Source organism: Arachis ipaensis, chromosome B07, assembly GCF_000816755.2.
Source record: "Arachis ipaensis cultivar K30076 chromosome B07, Araip1.1, whole genome shotgun sequence".
Classification (NCBI taxonomy): Eukaryota; Viridiplantae; Streptophyta; class Magnoliopsida; order Fabales; family Fabaceae; genus Arachis; species Arachis ipaensis.
Genome location: NC_029791.2, coordinates 1090777 through 1108175, shown reverse-complemented (window position 1 = coordinate 1108175; position 17399 = coordinate 1090777). Strand labels below are relative to the sequence as shown.

The 17399-nt window shown below is 34.5% G+C and overlaps 4 protein-coding genes across 8 annotated transcripts in view; 2 read left to right on the top strand and 2 right to left on the bottom strand.

The window, feature by feature from the left end:
* LOC107609030 (GBF-interacting protein 1-like) lies at positions 1169-6315 on the top strand. Its single transcript, XM_016310848.2, has 9 exons — positions 1169-1471; positions 2106-2149; positions 2597-2696; positions 3040-3175; positions 3310-3920; positions 4007-4244; positions 4624-4915; positions 5077-5523; positions 5668-6315. Exons 1-9 carry the CDS (start codon positions 1300-1302, stop codon positions 5956-5958), a joined length of 2331 nt encoding a protein of 776 aa, XP_016166334.1. The 5' UTR covers positions 1169-1299; the 3' UTR covers positions 5959-6315.
* Positions 6159-10056, bottom strand: LOC107609920 (nucleotide-sugar uncharacterized transporter 2). Of its 4 annotated transcripts, none has more exons than XM_016311976.2 (7): positions 9446-10056; positions 8808-8959; positions 8508-8716; positions 8178-8271; positions 7872-8038; positions 7406-7576; positions 6159-7202 (listed from the first exon to the last, which is right to left on the bottom strand). In XM_016311976.2, the coding sequence occupies exons 1-7, from the start codon at positions 9522-9524 to the stop codon at positions 6935-6937; spliced, it is 1140 nt and encodes a 379-aa protein (XP_016167462.1). In that variant the 5' UTR covers positions 9525-10056; the 3' UTR covers positions 6159-6934. The 4 variants fall into 4 exon arrangements, with proteins under 4 accessions (XP_016167462.1, XP_016167463.1, XP_020962518.1 ...); XM_016311977.2 differs by having other exon boundaries at positions 8808-8963; positions 9446-9595; XM_021106859.1 differs by having other exon boundaries at positions 9391-9516.
* On the bottom strand, positions 11036-13918 carry LOC107609724 (coiled-coil domain-containing protein 22). Of its 2 annotated transcripts, XM_016311742.2 has the most exons (7): positions 13750-13918; positions 13123-13139; positions 12761-13091; positions 12331-12521; positions 12040-12186; positions 11642-11866; positions 11036-11472 (listed from the first exon to the last, which is right to left on the bottom strand). In XM_016311742.2, the coding sequence occupies exons 3-7, from the start codon at positions 12950-12952 to the stop codon at positions 11223-11225; spliced, it is 1005 nt and encodes a 334-aa protein (XP_016167228.1). In that variant the 5' UTR covers positions 12953-13091; positions 13123-13139; positions 13750-13918; the 3' UTR covers positions 11036-11222. The 2 variants fall into 2 exon arrangements, with proteins under 2 accessions (XP_016167228.1, XP_016167227.1); XM_016311741.2 differs by having other exon boundaries at positions 12761-13139.
* The window catches only part of LOC107608256 (ABC transporter G family member 26-like), a 3836-nt gene continuing 838 nt past the window's right edge, over positions 14402-17399 (top strand). The window contains exons 1-8 of the mRNA XM_016310101.2: positions 14402-14878; positions 15277-15563; positions 15670-15825; positions 15928-16111; positions 16277-16555; positions 16640-16924; positions 17008-17292; positions 17377-17399. Coding sequence (XP_016165587.2) covers positions 14657-14878; positions 15277-15563; positions 15670-15825; positions 15928-16111; positions 16277-16555; positions 16640-16924; positions 17008-17292; positions 17377-17399 — 1721 coding nt within the window. The 5' untranslated portion in view covers positions 14402-14656. The remainder of the gene's footprint in view (positions 14879-15276; positions 15564-15669; positions 15826-15927; positions 16112-16276; positions 16556-16639; positions 16925-17007; positions 17293-17376) is intronic.

The following is a 17399-nucleotide window of genomic DNA, read 5'->3' as shown; positions in this document are numbered from 1 at the left end:
TTCTTATTTTATATATATTATAATTTTTTAATATATTTTATATTTTAATATATATTTGATAAATAATTTTTTTAATGTACATATAATATAATTATGTAGTATATTTAATGAATTTTCAAGAGTGTTTTTATCCAAAATGACTGTATGATAACTTATATAATCATTTCAAAAATCTAATGATGCTAGAAATATATACAGATATATATTGACCTATTGGGGTTAGTTTTTAATTAGCTTGAGCTGACTAATTGTATTATTAAATTTACAACTTTCTTGTCTTTAAATAGGAAAAGAAAAAAAAGAAAAAAGAATGGATTGAAGATTACGATTGCTATGTGTATGTGTATTATGCACATTTATTTTTTATAGTTAATGCATTTAAATATCCTTTAGCCCATACGTGCATAATCGTTCCCGCAAACAATTATAACATGATGGATTCATACAAATGAAATGAGTAGATTGATTAATATTGTGGAAGTTATTTTTCAAATTGCAAAAAAGAATTAAAAAGTATGTTCAAATTATTGGGCTACGGAACCCGAAGTACTAGGTTAGTCCATTCTAATTAAGTCTAATCGGATGAAACTAATTCCAATTTAACTTTTTTATATTGACAATTTTAGTTAAATGTAATAATGATTTTGATGTTATATATATGTAAAGCCACTGTCTACATACTTGGACTCAGTATGATATAAGATATGCAAATATACGGATTTTAAATTTTTGTAAGATACAAAAATAAAATATATATAAAATATAAAATATTTTTGAATACAAAAGATATTCGTGTCAGACAAGTATCAATAAGTGTTGTATTTAAAATGTGTTCAATAGAATCGTATTTAAAATGTATCCGAAATATGAATATAATAATTCAGTTAACTGTTCATACTTCTTATATATAAAGTGTAGTATTAGTGTATTACCCCTTAAAAGAGTAATTTAATTTAATTTTTTAAATATGTTATATTTTTGGTCTATATTTGTTAGTTAAAAATCCTAATTTATTATTACCCCAGAGAAGGTTAATATAATTTATGTTATTTAAAAATAATATATTTTTATGAATTGCTTGGGGAAAAAGTAATATTTCACTATAATTTTCTATAAAATGAAAAAAGAAATCACAATGATTTGGTCTAACATTATATGATTTAAGAGTTTATAAAAATAATCATTGATGCTGTGTCCCTTATAAGACACAAACTAAAGACACTATCCCCTTTTCTTCTTCTTTGTGCTTTGTGTGTGTTAACACAGCGAAAAACAAAAAAAAAGCATTAGAGAAAAAGGATGAGCGGCGGTGGCGGGTCTTCTAGGGTTCCGATCCCCAACAATGTACGGAAGACCATCCATGACATCAGAGAGATCACCGGAAAACAGCACACCGACGACGAAATCTACGCCGTCCTCCGTGAATGTTCCATGGATCCCAATGAGACCGCTCAGAAGCTTCTCTATTTAGGTTTTCTTCTCTTCTCTTCTTTTTTTTCAAATTCATTTCTCTTTGTATTTCTTCAATCCCAAATGATAAAAAATGTTACTTTTTACTGTTCCCTCATCTGGGTCTTCCTTTGTTTCCCTTGCGATCCACTGTGATTTCTTATTTTGCGCCTTTTGGCTACCGACCCTTTTTGGTGTTTGTTCTTTATAGTATTTCTGTTGTTAGGGATTTGAAGATAACGGTTTCAAGTTTTAAGCTTTACTAGAGTATTAGCTAAGCCAGTGATTATTGAAGTTGAGCTGGTATTATCATTTTCATGGACGTTTTAATCTCTTTTTGATGTTTTTATTGGTTTGTGGGAACTTTGTTTGGTGCTTTGAATACCAGAAGTTTGGACTTTTGCAACTGTTGAATGCGTGTGAACATGATTTAAAACATGGGGTTTGGTGGTATTAGCTTAAGTTCTTAACATGCTATTGTGATTGCTTATATCTCCCTCAGGATCTCAGCTCACGCACTTTCTATTTAATGGCTGAAGGAGAAGGACTCTGGCTTATAATCATTTATGAATGTTTTAACGGCATTTCTGAGTTTTCTGTGGTTTTAATGTTATTTATGTGAATGGTTTTGTTCATACATTTTGGTTTGTTCACAGATACTTTTCATGAGGTGAGAAGGAGACGTGACAGAAAGAAGGAGGTAACTTTTCTTTTCTGTTGGATAGTTCTTTACCTTCTTCACTTGTTACTTGCTATGTGATTATATAATTGTGTCTAAGTTGGTTCGTAACTTGTGCTTATGAAAGTTGAGTTGCTGAATCATATTAATATCGAGCCTGAATAATATATCAGTTGAAATGATGCCTTGATGGACCTCTTATTTGTTTCTTCAGAATTCAGATATCTTGATTGCTACCATTTTGTTGGCTACTGGTTATATGCCATGTTTAAAATTTGTTCAATATTATTTGCTGAAGGGTGGAAGATTTGAAGTTATGTGTAATTGCCTGTGTCTGCATTATATACTGTGTTGTGGCCATTGTAGATGTCAAGTTGTTGTAAATGAGTAAATGAGCTTGTACTTTTCATTATATTCTCTCGTATTTATTGTCACCCTTAACTAATTCGAGTTTGTTGATCATTCCAGGGTTTTGGGAGTAGAACCTCTGAGGATTCTCGGTCAAAGCAAGGTGGACAAGGGAGGGGGTTAAGGGGTGCTTCCGGGGGTTACACGTCCAATTTTTCTGGTATAACTTCACAACTGAAGTCTCTAATATTACCTCTGTTTCGTCTACGGCCATCCATTTTCAGAAGAGTCACCAGGAAGCTTGGCTACATTAAAACATAACTTTAGGATATCATCAATTCTTAAAAACTTAGCACAAGCTGATTCTTTAAACATTTTCTTACAATCTTTGATCTGAAACTCTTTCATAATAATGTTTTGATTTTGCTGTTGCAAGATGAAAAAGACCAACTCTCCTACATGTTTTTTTGTATAGAGATCTGTCTTATGTATTAGCTGATCTCCTGCCACTTCTTTTTTATCTCATTAGTTGCGTTACTTTGTTTTACAAATATCTCTTTTAGATGGCGGTGGCGGTGGGAGGAACCTTGCAATGCGTAGGGAAAATGGAATCAATAACAGTGCAGAGAGAAATCATGCACCCTCATCTCAGCCAGTTTTGCAGAAAACAAAAGCTAATGCAGCATCTCAAGTCACAAGGTTAAGTTGTTCACCTCACCTGATTATTGATGCTAATAGTATTACACCAGTTTCAATATCTTCATTTATACTTTAATATACTCTATTTTGAATCTACATGCATCCTCTTCAAATTTAATTTTCTTCAAGTGCAGAGTTCCTGCTAATACAACCCATGGTGCTATCGCTACAAATCAAACCAATGGAAAGTCTGGCAATGGTTCTGGTGGCCAATCTCTTGCAGGGAGTGTTCCAACTGTCCCTAAAAGCAGTTCCACTGATAACAACACCGGCAATCAAGAAAATGTTCAACCCCAAGTTGCTCCTGTTGCTGCAGCTACTTCCCCTATTCAAACCTTTAACTCAGTTACCAGCACTGAGCAAGGAAAGTCACTGTCAAGTTCTGGTCAAATTCTCACTTCTGCTGCTGCATCCACTGGTCATACCTCTTCTTTGGATCCTGTACTTGCATCATCTTCCTCCCATAATCCTGGTGTCAGTAGTTCTATTAGTAGGGAAGTTGGGAGTCCCTGGATGTCTGCTGGAACAAATCATGTCAAAGGGAATAAAGTTATTCTTAATGAAGCTAGTGATTTACCACCCAAAAATGAAAATTCCGTGTCTGTGAATTCTGCAAGCAAAATGAATGCCCCTTATTCAAACAATGTTGAAAACAATCGGTTCTTTGAGCCATCTCAAGTCTCAACTGCTTCTCTAAATGGAAACTTGGGGTCATCTTCTAGCTCCAGTAGCCAGCCATCTCTGGGTAAATCTTTTAATTCTATGTTCACAAGTAATTCTTCACTCAATTCTTTCAATATGCTGGTGTATTCACTTCTGTTTCTGAAACAGCTAATGTTTCCGAGGTTCCAACTTCTGATGCTTGTGTGCAATCTTCAGCCGAATTGAGGCAACATGTTACTTTTCCTAATCATTTCCAAGTACCCAAGGCTTTAAAAAGTGGTCTGACATTTGGAAGCTTTGATACCTTGGGTCCAAATGAAACATCTAGCAGTGGAGCTGATGGTGACCATAACCCTTCTCCTGCTCTTGAATCTTCTCTTGGAAGCGACAAAGATGCCATCTCTAGGTTTGTGGTCTAAATGCTTCAATTTTTTTGTATAAATCAAATTATAAACCTTTTTAAAATGTTGTAGAGATGGTCTGTTATTGGGTCAGCATAGCTTTATTCTTTTGCCAAACTCCTCCATTTAGGTAATTACCATAATATACCTTAATGTCACCACTTTAAAGGTGTAGAGTTTCTCTGCGGAGAAAGTGAATACTTCTTTCATGTCCCTCTGGAAATCCTGGGCTGGGGTATTATTTCTTTTATGAATTGTAATGCTTTAAATTGATCTCTCTCTCTCTCTCTCTCTCTCTCTCTCTCTCTCTCTCCAAGTTTATTAACTGAGCCATGGTGTGCTCCTTTTAATCTTTGATTTGATGGTATTCATACTTGAGTGTAGGGACCAAACTGCATCGTTGAGTCAACAAGGGGATCAAGTTGATTTTCAACATTCTTCGCCCTATATGATTGAAAAGACATCTGCTCCACCAGAAGGCAATGCTGTAACTAGCACTGACTTGAAGGTTGATCATCCAAAGCAGGAGGTATTGTTGGCTCCAGAGGGCCATCAAATTCCCAACGTTCAAAGTGCTCAAAACTATTACCAGTCCATCATTTTAGGGAATCAGCAAGTTCAATTTGAGGGAACTGAACCTCAATCTCAAGAAACATCTCGTTTTACTAACTATGTTGTAAGTTTCTCCATGCTTTAGCTTTGGATTGTAGTGTTACTTTGAGAAATTGCACTTTTTTCTTTTACTGTCAATTGATTGGAATTGCAACAATGAGTATTTGTTTCCTTTTCCACACATTCCCTTTTCCTTAACTTCCTCTTGTCCTTTTCAAATTGCAGCCTGCAAGTTCCCAGACCGTCACTAGCCCTAGCCCAACTCCACCTCTGCAGAGCCCTATTCCTGTACCTCCACAATCAGTTTCCCTTTTCAGGCCACCTTACCCGGCCAACTTCTTTCCATATGGCCACTATTACCCTCCAATTTATCTGTCTCCAATACACCAATTTTTAAGCCATAATGGCTTCCCTCAACAGCCATCAGCTGGCAACATGTATCTACCCGCAGCTGCTGCTGCTGCAGCCGGGATCAAATTCCCTCTCCCTCAATTCAAGGCTGGAGCGAACACAGGAAATTCAGCCCATATTGGAATTCCTTCTGGATCTTATATCAACCCTCCTGTTGGATATGCACCTAGTCCAGCCGTTAATGCAGGAAGCTCAGCTGGAAATGAAGATATTTCTGTGTCTCAATTGAAGGAAAACCATATCTATACAACTGCACAACAGGTTAGTTCATTTCCATACCTTCTTTAACGTTTCTGTTTAAGTTTCACGCTCTCTTTCTCGGTCGAGTGGGAGATCATGTTTCATCAGCATCTGTCCAAGTTTTTGAATCTTCTAGTTATTTTGACCCCATTTTTTAAATCTCAGAGTGAAGGATCTGCTGTCTGGATACCTGCTCCAGGCCAAGATGTATCAAATTTGCAAGTTAATTCTCTGTACAACCTCACTCCTCAGGGACAACATCTTACATTCCCCGCGCCTCAGGCCAGCCATGGGGCGTTTGCAGGCATCTATCCTCCGGGGCAGACGGTAGTTTCGCCTTCAACACTTTTGCAACAGTCTCAGGCTGTGGCTGGGCCTGTCGAAGCTGTAGGACCCCCTTCAGGCTCTTACCATCAGCCTCAGCCTACACAGATCAATTGGAATTCTAATTTTTAGAGCTGAAAAAAAAAATCTCTTGGTGACAATGATGTGTTCAAATCCAAGAAATATGGTCCTGATCTGAAAGTGTAAATAAGAAATGCGGCCAAAAAGAATGAGGAAAAAAAAAGAAAATTAGTACTCTTTTTTGGATGGAGATATTTTGGTGCTAACGATTTTGAAGGGTGCTAGTTGCAGGTTTTTGTTTTTTTTTTTTTAATTTTTGCGCCCCAAGAAGTTTATTTTACCCTTCACATGTTCTTTTGCCCCCTTATATAGAACATTTAGTTGTGGCTATAAGAAAGAGATTCCTAGTGGTGTTATACTAAGCCAAGAGTTTCAATAGAGTAGGGTGAGATTTTACCAATTTTTCCAGTTCTAATGTCTCACCTGTATATTACATTTTGATGATTTGATAGCGGATATTATATTATACAGTTCTATTGCTGTATTAGAATTTGTCATATCTATTTTCTCTATAAACAAAAATTCAAGTTTCATGCCCCCTTTTTATGTTTAGAATGTGCTTTGCTTGGGTTGAATGAGAGTTCTAACATGCCTTTTTGAATTATTGTTTATGCACTGAGACATTTGCATTTTATGATCATAGCACTTTTTATAGGTTGGTTTCTTTGTTTCTTTCAGTATAGGCTTCTTTCTTTCTTTTATTATTCTCTGCATTCACAATCATGAATTTATGTACTAATATTGATCAAATTGTATTTTGTTGAGAACTATCTTGCATACCAATCTTCAACATCTGTCAAGTTTCAAACATTAATTATAGAAAATCAAGTTACCATATGATACAAGTGTGATGTAACACACTCTTTAAGAAATAAAAAATAAAGAAAACTACTCTTGGTAGACATAAACCTAACACATGTTTCAAGTTTTAATGATTAAATCTTTGCAACTAAGGCCGTCTATACAACAAAAATGAGACAGAATCTGGTTTAAATGTTGCTCCCAAACGATTGATTATCTATCTGTCTTAGACAACAATGCTTGTACTATTTACATTCAAGTCTGTGCTGCCTTCACCAACAGATTTTGTTACAACCTGCTTTGGAAGCTGCTTGGTGTTATCCTTAGATTCTTGCAAGTTGAGTGTTGTGTAGACTGACATTCCAGTGAGAGCAACAACAGCACCTCCAATGCTCACAATCCCAGGATCTGAGTTGAATATCAGATACCCTCCAAGAAGAATCACACATGTTTTGAACTGTCCTAACACAACATGTGTGGTAGCTGAAGTGGCCCTGCATCAAAGTGTGGAATTAGCCTATTTAATTTACTTTTCATTTTTCCATCATAGAATTACTCATGACATGTTCTGTTGTTTGCGTGACGCTCAAGGTTCTTGCATAGCACATATGATATCGTCTGATCTATATAGTCGATCTAATCTAAACAAAAAAGTGGTATGCTGTTATTATTGTAAGAGAAGAAAAGGTAGTCTCACCCTAATGCCAATGCACCTGACCACTGTAAGAGAAAACCAAGAAGAGCAGATATCAAGATTGCAGTTGAGTTGTTTACATCCCACTGAAAGGATAGGACTCCTGGAGGATCTATCCATGGCATCAATGCCCCTAGGAAGAAAACTGTCACTGGGGTTGTCTTCCACATCAACCTACCATAAAAAAGGTTTTTTTTTTAAGTCCAAGTATTTTGGCAAATGGTAAGTGTTAGAGGAAATAATTAGAACTGGAAGTTAACTAGAACTAGTTAGATATTAAGATTTAGTTACATATGAGCTTTTATGAAATTGAAACTGTCAGTTGTCAATTGTTATTGTATTGATTAATGGGTGTAACTAACTCTTAACTATATGTAACTGATTCTAACTAATTTCTAATTCCAATTATATGCGCTAACATAACATCGTTATGCCATGGAAAAATTGGTTAGTGATGACAAGTACTTACGCCAGGGCAGTCCAATTTCCTTGCTGTTGTAGACTAGACCATAAAATCTTATTTATGGCACTTGGTATTATCCATGCAATTGCAACCAGAGCACCAAATAAATTGAACTCTAAATCTGTTACAGTTGCAACTGCTACACCTACTGATACCACAGCCAAAGCCAAGACCTGAATCATTACAATTACATGATAAGTGCATATAAAGAAAAATAAAGAGAAGGGGTTGGTGTACTAGACCCCTTTTTAGCATATTTGAAGGGCTTTGCTAAAGAGAAACAAAAGAAAAAGCAGCAGCATTATTCCTTACCTTTTTAAAAGAAATTGTCTTCCCAAAAAGTACAAACTCAGCAAGAACAATTGTTGGGGTGACAGCAATTTTAGCCATTTGGTAGAAACCAATACTGCATGATGGGATGACTATTCAGTAAACAGAAAAAGTTACAAATCATTTATGAGTTTAATTTATATGTACTGACAACTATCAGGTGTTGACACATGGGGGAAAAATGATTTCCTTTTCAGATAGTGAGGATATTTGATTAGATGTAAGTGTAAAAACTCTTTTATATGCACATTATATAGAAATTAAACTCCTATTTTACTATGAAAAATGTTATAAAACAAAGAGGTGGTGGACCTGTTATACTTGAGGCTAGTGTTGGCAAGGCCAGAGGCAAAGGCCATTACAACACCTAATGCAAATAGAGAAGAGAATGGAGTTGTTTTTGATGGAGGTGACACAGGAAGCACTGATAATGCCTTGAAAATTGCAAGGAGAACCCATGCTGTGATGTAGTGAACAAATGTGAGGAATATTGGGAACTTGAATCCAACTTTCCCCATCACCTGTTAACAAAAATTTCCTTCAATGAATAATAGTTCATCATCACATCATGAATTACTTGCAAGAAAAGAAAACGAAGCAAATCGTGCTGACCAATTTGTTTGCCATGATGATCCCAACAGCAACCATGAAGTTGAAGGACAATGCAGCCACCGGTCCACAGTATCTTTGCTGTTGGCGCTTCGCTCCTTCGGAGGTTCGGAGCTCATTGTAGAGAGAAGCTCTGAGCTCTTCCAGTGCTCTACCTGACTATCAGAACTGACATTAGTCTTAAGAGTGAAGAGGACATCAATTCTAATACATATAATGTTCTTAAGAACAATGATGTTGCCATCAATTGATTTATGTCATATTTATGCATGTCTCTGAAAGATTATTGAAGATGGTATCCAATTTAGGAATTTGAAAATTAGAACATCAAAAGAAATTTCAGAAAATGGACATTATCAGTTCAATCCAAAAATGGGAATTGATATCACAAAGGAAATTAAAATGTATATTACAAAATTATAACTTAAGACTGTCTATTAGATGGATTTTTGAACAAGAAAAATGAAATCTCACACAGAATGATCAAGGAAAGAACAATGTTAAAATGATTTGAAATCTATACATAGCAAAATTCAGGAGAGAATTTCAGAAAATCAAGAATACAAGAATGGAGAGGTAAAAGTACTTGTTTGCATGCAATGAAACTTAAGTGCAGTGACATCTAAGAACTAAGAAGAGACCTGCTTCTCCTGCATCACTATCTTTTCTTTTGATGAGTTTTCTTCCCTCTTCTCTCCACAGCAAATCAAACCACCCCATACCAATCTGGACTATTCATCACATATTTGATCAAATATTGAGGACCCTTTGTGTTACACTTGTGTTACCAATTACATATAAAGAAGTTATTAAAATAGAAAGACAGAGGGGGAAAAAAAATAAATTAAAGGGTCACATTAATATGAATGAATAGGCCAAGATGCTTAAAACACAATCAATGCAAAAGGGTATCTTCAAAAACAGATTTTTTTCATTCTTCAAGGAGGTGTTTTCTCAATAGCATGAAAGAAGAAAAAAGAAAAAGAAAAAAAATTAATAAAGAGAATAAAGGGAAAAAGTGGAAGAAGCTAAGAGAAAAAATTGCTTTGTGTTACATGAGAGAATATTGCATTTGATCTGACTTCCAACAATATAATGACACGTGTCCTTGTTTCAAGTATAGTTAGAGATTGGTGTAACTGTTGATTTACGGGGAAGTTAAGGTAACATCATGAAAAATATTGTTATTATGATTAGGAAACAGTCAAGAACACATGTAGCAACAACCATATGAAGTGCTCTTATATTAGGTGAGATTGACTTGATAGCAAATCTTTCGTTTGTGATATAAGATACCAATCAATATATTATATGTATTATGTATCATATCATATATCAGATATCATAACTAAAAATCTAAAATATGATACAAAACTTTTATCTTACTCTAACTGCATTGCCAATATTTCAGGTATCACACCAACTAGTTGTTGGTGTTAACCGTTATTCACTATATATTATGCATGCTAAGTTTTTTTCTTTCTATAACTAAAATACAAGTATAACTTCTTGATTTAATTCTATAGTTTAATCTTTTTTGCATTGATTATATAAACTAGTAAATAGTTAAAAATCAAACACTAATTCTAATATATGGGGGCAAATGAAATGTCCAATATAATACTAAAAGAAAATTTGTTAAGAATAAAGTTCTAAATGGTGGCTTTCAAGTTGGATGATCAATCATATACCATAATGCTTTATTATTTTTGTTTCCTATCCCTTAATTAAATTTTCTTTGATTGGTGTGCTACTTTAGACTAAACATCTATTTATGGGAATGGATGATTAGATGCTGTCATGCTGCTATTCCAAGAAATGGAATTTGCACAGTACTATCAACCATGACAAGTTTTTCTGAACTTTCTCACACTTTATCAACCTCTAAAGCCTAAAATGATGTCTAATATAATAATGCCATATCCTTTTTTTTCTGTTTGGATAGTGGGGACAGATACTCAGCCCATAAGTCCACTCATTCATGTTTGGTATGGCTGGTAGCTTTCCTACCATAGTATATATTATTATATTAAATTTTAGTCCATTCAATTATTTGCTATATTGGTGAATGCAATCAGTATTGTCCTCACTGTCTCTTTTTTAGCCTAATACCTCTGAATTTTTTTTATTTTTTAAGTTATTTTTCTTTTAAAGTTGTCCATAAGGTCAATATCCATTGTTTGCATAGCTGCAGAATTGATTCCTTCCTTATCCATATCCATACTATAATGAATTCAGAAAATTTAAGCCCTGTAGAAATTACAATGAACAAAACCAAGGAACATGATTACATCAATACTAAATCATTCAAAGAAAATGTTAGTGTGGTCCTATTTAACTTTGAACACATCAAATCCAATTACAATGTAATTTTCCAGTTACAAAAGGTGGTTTCACAACAACTAATGGAAACAAAATTCACTTCTCCTGGAATGGATGCTCAAAATAATCATTTTCCTTAACGACGACATCGATATCAGCATCAGCATGTGGTTTGTTTGCATCTAAGCTTCTTGGGGTCATAGCTGCTAATTTCATTTCATACTCTGCAACTTCTCTTCTGATTCTATCAGTTGCCATGATTTTCTGAGATATTTGTTCAAAACCTTGGTGGATGCTAGTGAGGAGCCTATAAATCTGCCTCCCTGTAGCATCCTTCTTCGCTTCCCTGCAGAGAAAAAAGAGAAAGAAATTTCTTATTACCTACCTTTAATAGAAAGTAACAAAATTAGGCCCTTTATCTTCATTTTATTTTCTTGTGTGCACTCTGCATGTAATATGCCCTAGCACACCTGTGTGGATGTTTCGATATGCATGCGATGATCAAATGTTCATACCTAAAGACAATTTCATCAGCAACAGCATACGTCCGATGCAAGCGTTCTTGGATAGAGTTACTGTCTAATTGAACCTCTCTAGTTTCTTTCAAGATACGCTCAATGTCAGCATCCTGTTTGCGACTATTTTTTGTTATCTCTTTTATTTTTTCAGTGTATGATTTCCTCGATGATGATTTTGGCTGCTTCGCAAGATCAGCAGAGAGCTTTGATTGCTCTTCCTCCCTAGAGAAACACAATATTCATGTTTAAAAAGTATTCATTGAAAGGTAATCAACAAGGATTGAATTAGAAGAAACTTTTCAACATTCCAAAGCCAATCTATTTTACTGTTCTCTGAAGAATCTTTTATTCAGTTCAGTTGTACAAAGTAAAATGAAGAATTCTTGAATACATACCTCTTTCTAATTTCGGATAGAATGAGCTGTTCTTCCTGTTGACATTCTCGCAACTTTTCGAGCATTTCTTGTAAATCTGGATTACTTGAATATAAAGAGTCCTCGAGACTTCTCTTCTTCTCTTCCAAACTTTTTCTTACTGGATCCCTGCAAAATGTATTGAAATTCGGTGAAGTGAACAATTTGTCCTATGCTGTGACTATTCTGACCTGGAATCAAAGTAAACCCTGAATACACAGTACTAACTGAAGCTAAAATGATCTAGTATTTCATATGAATATGTTTACTCACCACTCTGACTCCAACTTCAAAAGGTTATGTCTTTTGGCTTGTAGTTGTTCATTCAACTGGTCGGCATAGAAGTCAACGGAGTGTTGCTTATCAAATGCCATTTCTGATGCTGATTTCATCACTTCCAATTCTCCTTCAAGAAGCTCTAGTTCAGAAATTCTTGAAGCCAAGTCATCTATGAGTGCTTTTTCCTGATTTATAAGTTTATTAGTTATTTAGTTTCACATGCCATTCTATATCTCCATATTTCACATCTATTGACATGATCAGATCAAGAAATAAAACAGCTGGATTATACAATTCCTTCATCTAAACATCAACTACCCAACAAAAGATAGAAAAATAGGAAACAGGGGATCCCCAAACTGGGTCATATTCAGTTGGAATTAAGTTAAGAAAAGCATGTAACAATTTCTTTTGTGAAAGTTACCTTTTGTTTCAAGACATTCATATCTCCACCATCTTTAACATGAGGACCACTTTCTTCATTTCCAAATGAAACTCTTCCATTGTCAGGTACTTCAACCGAATCCACTTCATTTAATATACAATTTTCTTCATCCCTGCTACAACCATCCACCATGCTTGAGGAGGATTCACCGGAAGCAGGTGTTACATCCATTTCCTCTACCTAATCCATTGTTGAGTACTCGAGTCCATAACGGATCTTCTCAAATTATCCGTTTAGATTTCTTCAAGCACTAATCTTTCTAAGGTCAGCAGCACTTCCAAATTTCAATAACTCCAAAATATTCTCCCCGCAAGGAGCTTATCAACTTATACAGGTCCTCGTCAGATGGATACAGAAACTGCCACAGACAACAGATGCATTCCATTCTTAACCATAAATCCATAACATAGCAATTAAAAAAAAATCTAAGAAGATGAAAGGTTAGCACAAAGGGTTTAGATCATGTCCTGAACTGACATAAAAAGATAACTTTCATCATTGCATCTACCTTTGAAGTTTTAGTAGTAATTTAATGCACTAAAGTTACATTTGATAGAATGATTAGATGATTTCAAATCATAAATATCGATGATTATAGATCAACAATCCAAAAACACTACAAGCTCATGCTTTAAAATCTGAGTCCAATCCTACCAACAATCATTGAAAAAAACTTCCACACACAAAAATGTTTAGAATCTCAAATGAATTTCTTTTTGTAGGAAAAAAAAAAGTATAAAAACCTCAAAATGAAGAGTTAATCTTACTCACTCTCATATAATCGCAGAGATCACAGCTAATAATATTACTGAACAGGGATGAACAAAGCAAGATTCATCAGAGATACCAATTACAATAAAGAAATTCAAAATCTCATCTTTGCTTATTTTCCCATACTTTCTCAGCTTTTAAACACCAACCCAGAAGAAAAAAAAGAAAAAAAAAAGAGCATTAAATTCCTCAGGTACCTTGTTGAAGCTGAAATCTCCAATGCAACCGCTTAGCAGCTGAAATCTCTACAGAGTAGCACTTACGATTCTTCCACGCCCCCTCTGTGCGAGTGTGTGTTGTTCTTGCTGTTTTGGATGAAAAGGTTCAAGCTTTGAATTAGGGGTTCTACAGTTCAACACTTTCTAGTTCATGTGTAAAACGGTGTCGTATATCCCAAAGTTAAATGTTTTCATCTTGTTTTTTAGGAATTTAGGGTTTTTTTTTTCTATTTGACAAATAAAAAAAAAAACAATTTGATGTATGGTGTAAAGTTATACTAAATGAATATTTTAGAGGTTAATTTTGATACATTAATATATGTATAGTTATTAATCACTTATTTTAAAAGAAATTTATGTAAAAATTATTTAAATTAACAATTGTTTAGAATCCTTTTCAAAACTTATTTTAAGGCACATATGCATAATTAAAATTAGTTTCACTTACATTAATGTCAAAATAGGTTAAGTTATAGGCGAATTTTATACACTAAATGTCAGACATTTCTTTATAAATATTCTATTAATTTTTAAAAAGGAAGAAAAAAAAAATTGTGATATGTTAAATTCTAATCATATTCTCTTTTGTAAATGAATTATATCATAAACAATGAATAGAATGCAGTTACATTCATGGTTTTGTCATGTTATTGTTACAATACTCATAATGGTTAAATTGAAAGGGATATGTAAGAACTGCATTTCATGCCATTGATGGACCAATAAAATGCCACGAGAATTATGTGGCCCACCAAACTAAGATTCTAGATTCCATATATAGTTAAGCTCTTGGTCTAATGCAGATGCTTCATGATATCTGAACTTTTATTACTAGGCTTAGATTCAAGGGTTGTAATAGTAGTAGCAGTAGCTCATCCCATTATTCATGATCATGGAAAATGGTAGGGAGGATCATGAGATTGAGGACATGTCAATGTCAATGTCACCACCTTCTGTTGGTTCCATGCAAATAGCTGGAAGCAATGGCTTTGGCCACAGCATAGAGTTCATGTCTCAAGCATATCTTCCCAATAGGTACTCAGAAGTTGTCCTTAAAATTGTGGATTCAAGCATTAACCAAGATCCACCACTCCCCATATATCTGAAGGTAAGGGAGAAAATAATCTTGCTTCTATGAAAGAATTATGTTATTTGTACATTAAAACTTTTATCAGATAATCTTACCGTGAACCATGTGAGTTACAGAGTTAGTATAATGCATAGTTACATGGAACGCAATACGTTCTTTTATGGGAATGGGTACGTGGTACGCCATATTTAAAATATTTTATGTGAAAAATATACTTATACATTTCAATACGTAGATGAATTGTAAATTGGTACGCAATACGTCACCTAATTAGTAAATTTATGTAACTATGGTATAGTGTCGCACACAACACATATTTTTCCCATGGAACTCTTTCAAATTTAGGGTGTTTTTTTATAAGATTGTAGTTAACTTGGTCTTGAGAATGGACAATTCATTTTCTCATTGATTTGCAGTTTGAGGATGTAGAGTTCAAAGTGAAAAATAGCCAAACAGATTCCAACAACCCTTTAAAGAAAATGGTGACAAAGGTGGCCACACAACAAGTGGAACAAGAAAAATACAAGAAAATCCTTAAGGGTATCACAGGGAGCATTGGCCCTGGTGAAATTCTTGCTTTGATGGGTCCTTCTGGCAGTGGAAAAACAACTTTGTTGAAAGTAATTGGAGGAAGATTACTTGAGAATGTAAAGGGAAACATTACTTATAATGATGTTAGATTTAATCCTGCTATAAAGAGAAGGTTAGTAATTAACATCTTTCTATAACATGAACTTTTGATCTTTTCAAACCATAAACTTGTGCTGATGTTGTAATTTTCTGTTTCTTCTCTTTGTTTTGCATTGTAGGATTGGATTTGTTACACAAGAGGATGTGCTTTTCCCACAACTTACAATAGAAGAAACATTGATCTTCTCTGCATTCTTAAGGCTACCAACCAACATGAGCAAGCAACAAAAATATGCAAAAGTGGAAAACACTATCAAGGAGTTAGGACTTGAAAGGTGTGTTAGACAATTGTGCAAATTTATTTCCTTATAGTTTTTACAGAACCAAAGGAAGGGGGAAAATTTTGTTTCTCTGAATAATCTTTTGTTTAACCATAGATGTCGCCACACGAAAATTGGTGGAGGATTTCTAAAAGGCATATCAGGAGGAGAAAGGAAGAGAACTAGCATAGGGTATGAAATTCTTGTTGATCCTTCATTGCTGTTACTTGATGAACCAACTTCAGGTCTTGATTCAACCTCAGCTAACAAACTTCTCCTCACTCTTCAAGGACTTGCCAAGGTATTGGTAACTAGAAATTAGTAATTTACTGTATCTAGATACAATTTATATCAAGATGCATGAGTTATGAATGTATAGTTCAAAGTGACATATATTCTTACATGAGTAAATTTTAAGTGTCATTTGGAATAGATGCTGAAAACTATCTTTTGATTAACTTTATAGGGTGGGAGGACCATAATAACTACAATTCACCAACCATCAAGCAGAATCTTTCATATGTTTGACAAACTTCTTCTGATATCAGAAGGCTATCCTGTTTATTATGGAAAGGCTAGAGACTCAATGGAATACTTTTCTTCATTGAGATTCGCCCCTGATATACCGATGAATCCTGCAGAGTTCTTGCTTGACTTGGCAACTGGTCAAGTGAATGACATAAGTGTTCCTCAGGAAATTTTGGGAGATCAAGAATCTTCTGAGCCTTCAAAAGCTGTTATTAAGGTAAGTTTCAATTAAGTTAGTTAGTTAACTATGTCCATGTCTTATCTCATTTCTAACTTAAGAAATGTTGATTTGTTTTCTTAGTATCTAAAACTCAAGTACAAAGAAATTCTGGACCCAAAAGAAAAGCTAGAGAACCATGGAGTGGTAAACACACCAAAACATCTTCAGCTAGCAATTCAGGTTAAAAAGGAGTGGACATTGAGTTGGTTGGACCAATTCATTATTCTTTATAAGAGAACATTCACAGCAAGATGCAAGGACTATTTTGATAAATTCAGACTAATTCAAGCCCTTGGAATTGCAATTATTTTGGGGCTACTTTGGTGGAAATCCTCAACCAACACAGAGGCTCAACTAAGAGATCAGGTAGTTCCTTTCATAATTTCTATTTTCATTTTGATTATAAAAACCTAACAGGGCCTTAACCTGAATCAACATATTTGATGCAGATTGGTTTAATGTTCTATATCTGCATATTTTGGACATCTTCATGTATCTTTGGAGCAGTATATGTTTTTCCATTTGAAAAAGCCTACATAGTGAAAGAAAGGAAAGCAGACATGTATAGACTAAGTGTATACTATGCATGCAGCACTCTGAGTGACATGGTAGCACATGTTTTCTATCCTACTTTCTTCATGATTATCTTGTACTTCATGGCCGGATTCAAGAGGACGGTCGCATGCTTCTTCTTAACATTGTTTGCAGTGCTGTTAATAGCCATAACAAGTCAAGTAATTCGCATCATAAATCAGTTCTCCCAAAAGTTTAAGCGAAAGTGGAACAACATTAATACTAATCAATGATTTTGTTATCAGGGTGCAGGAGAACTATTTGGAGC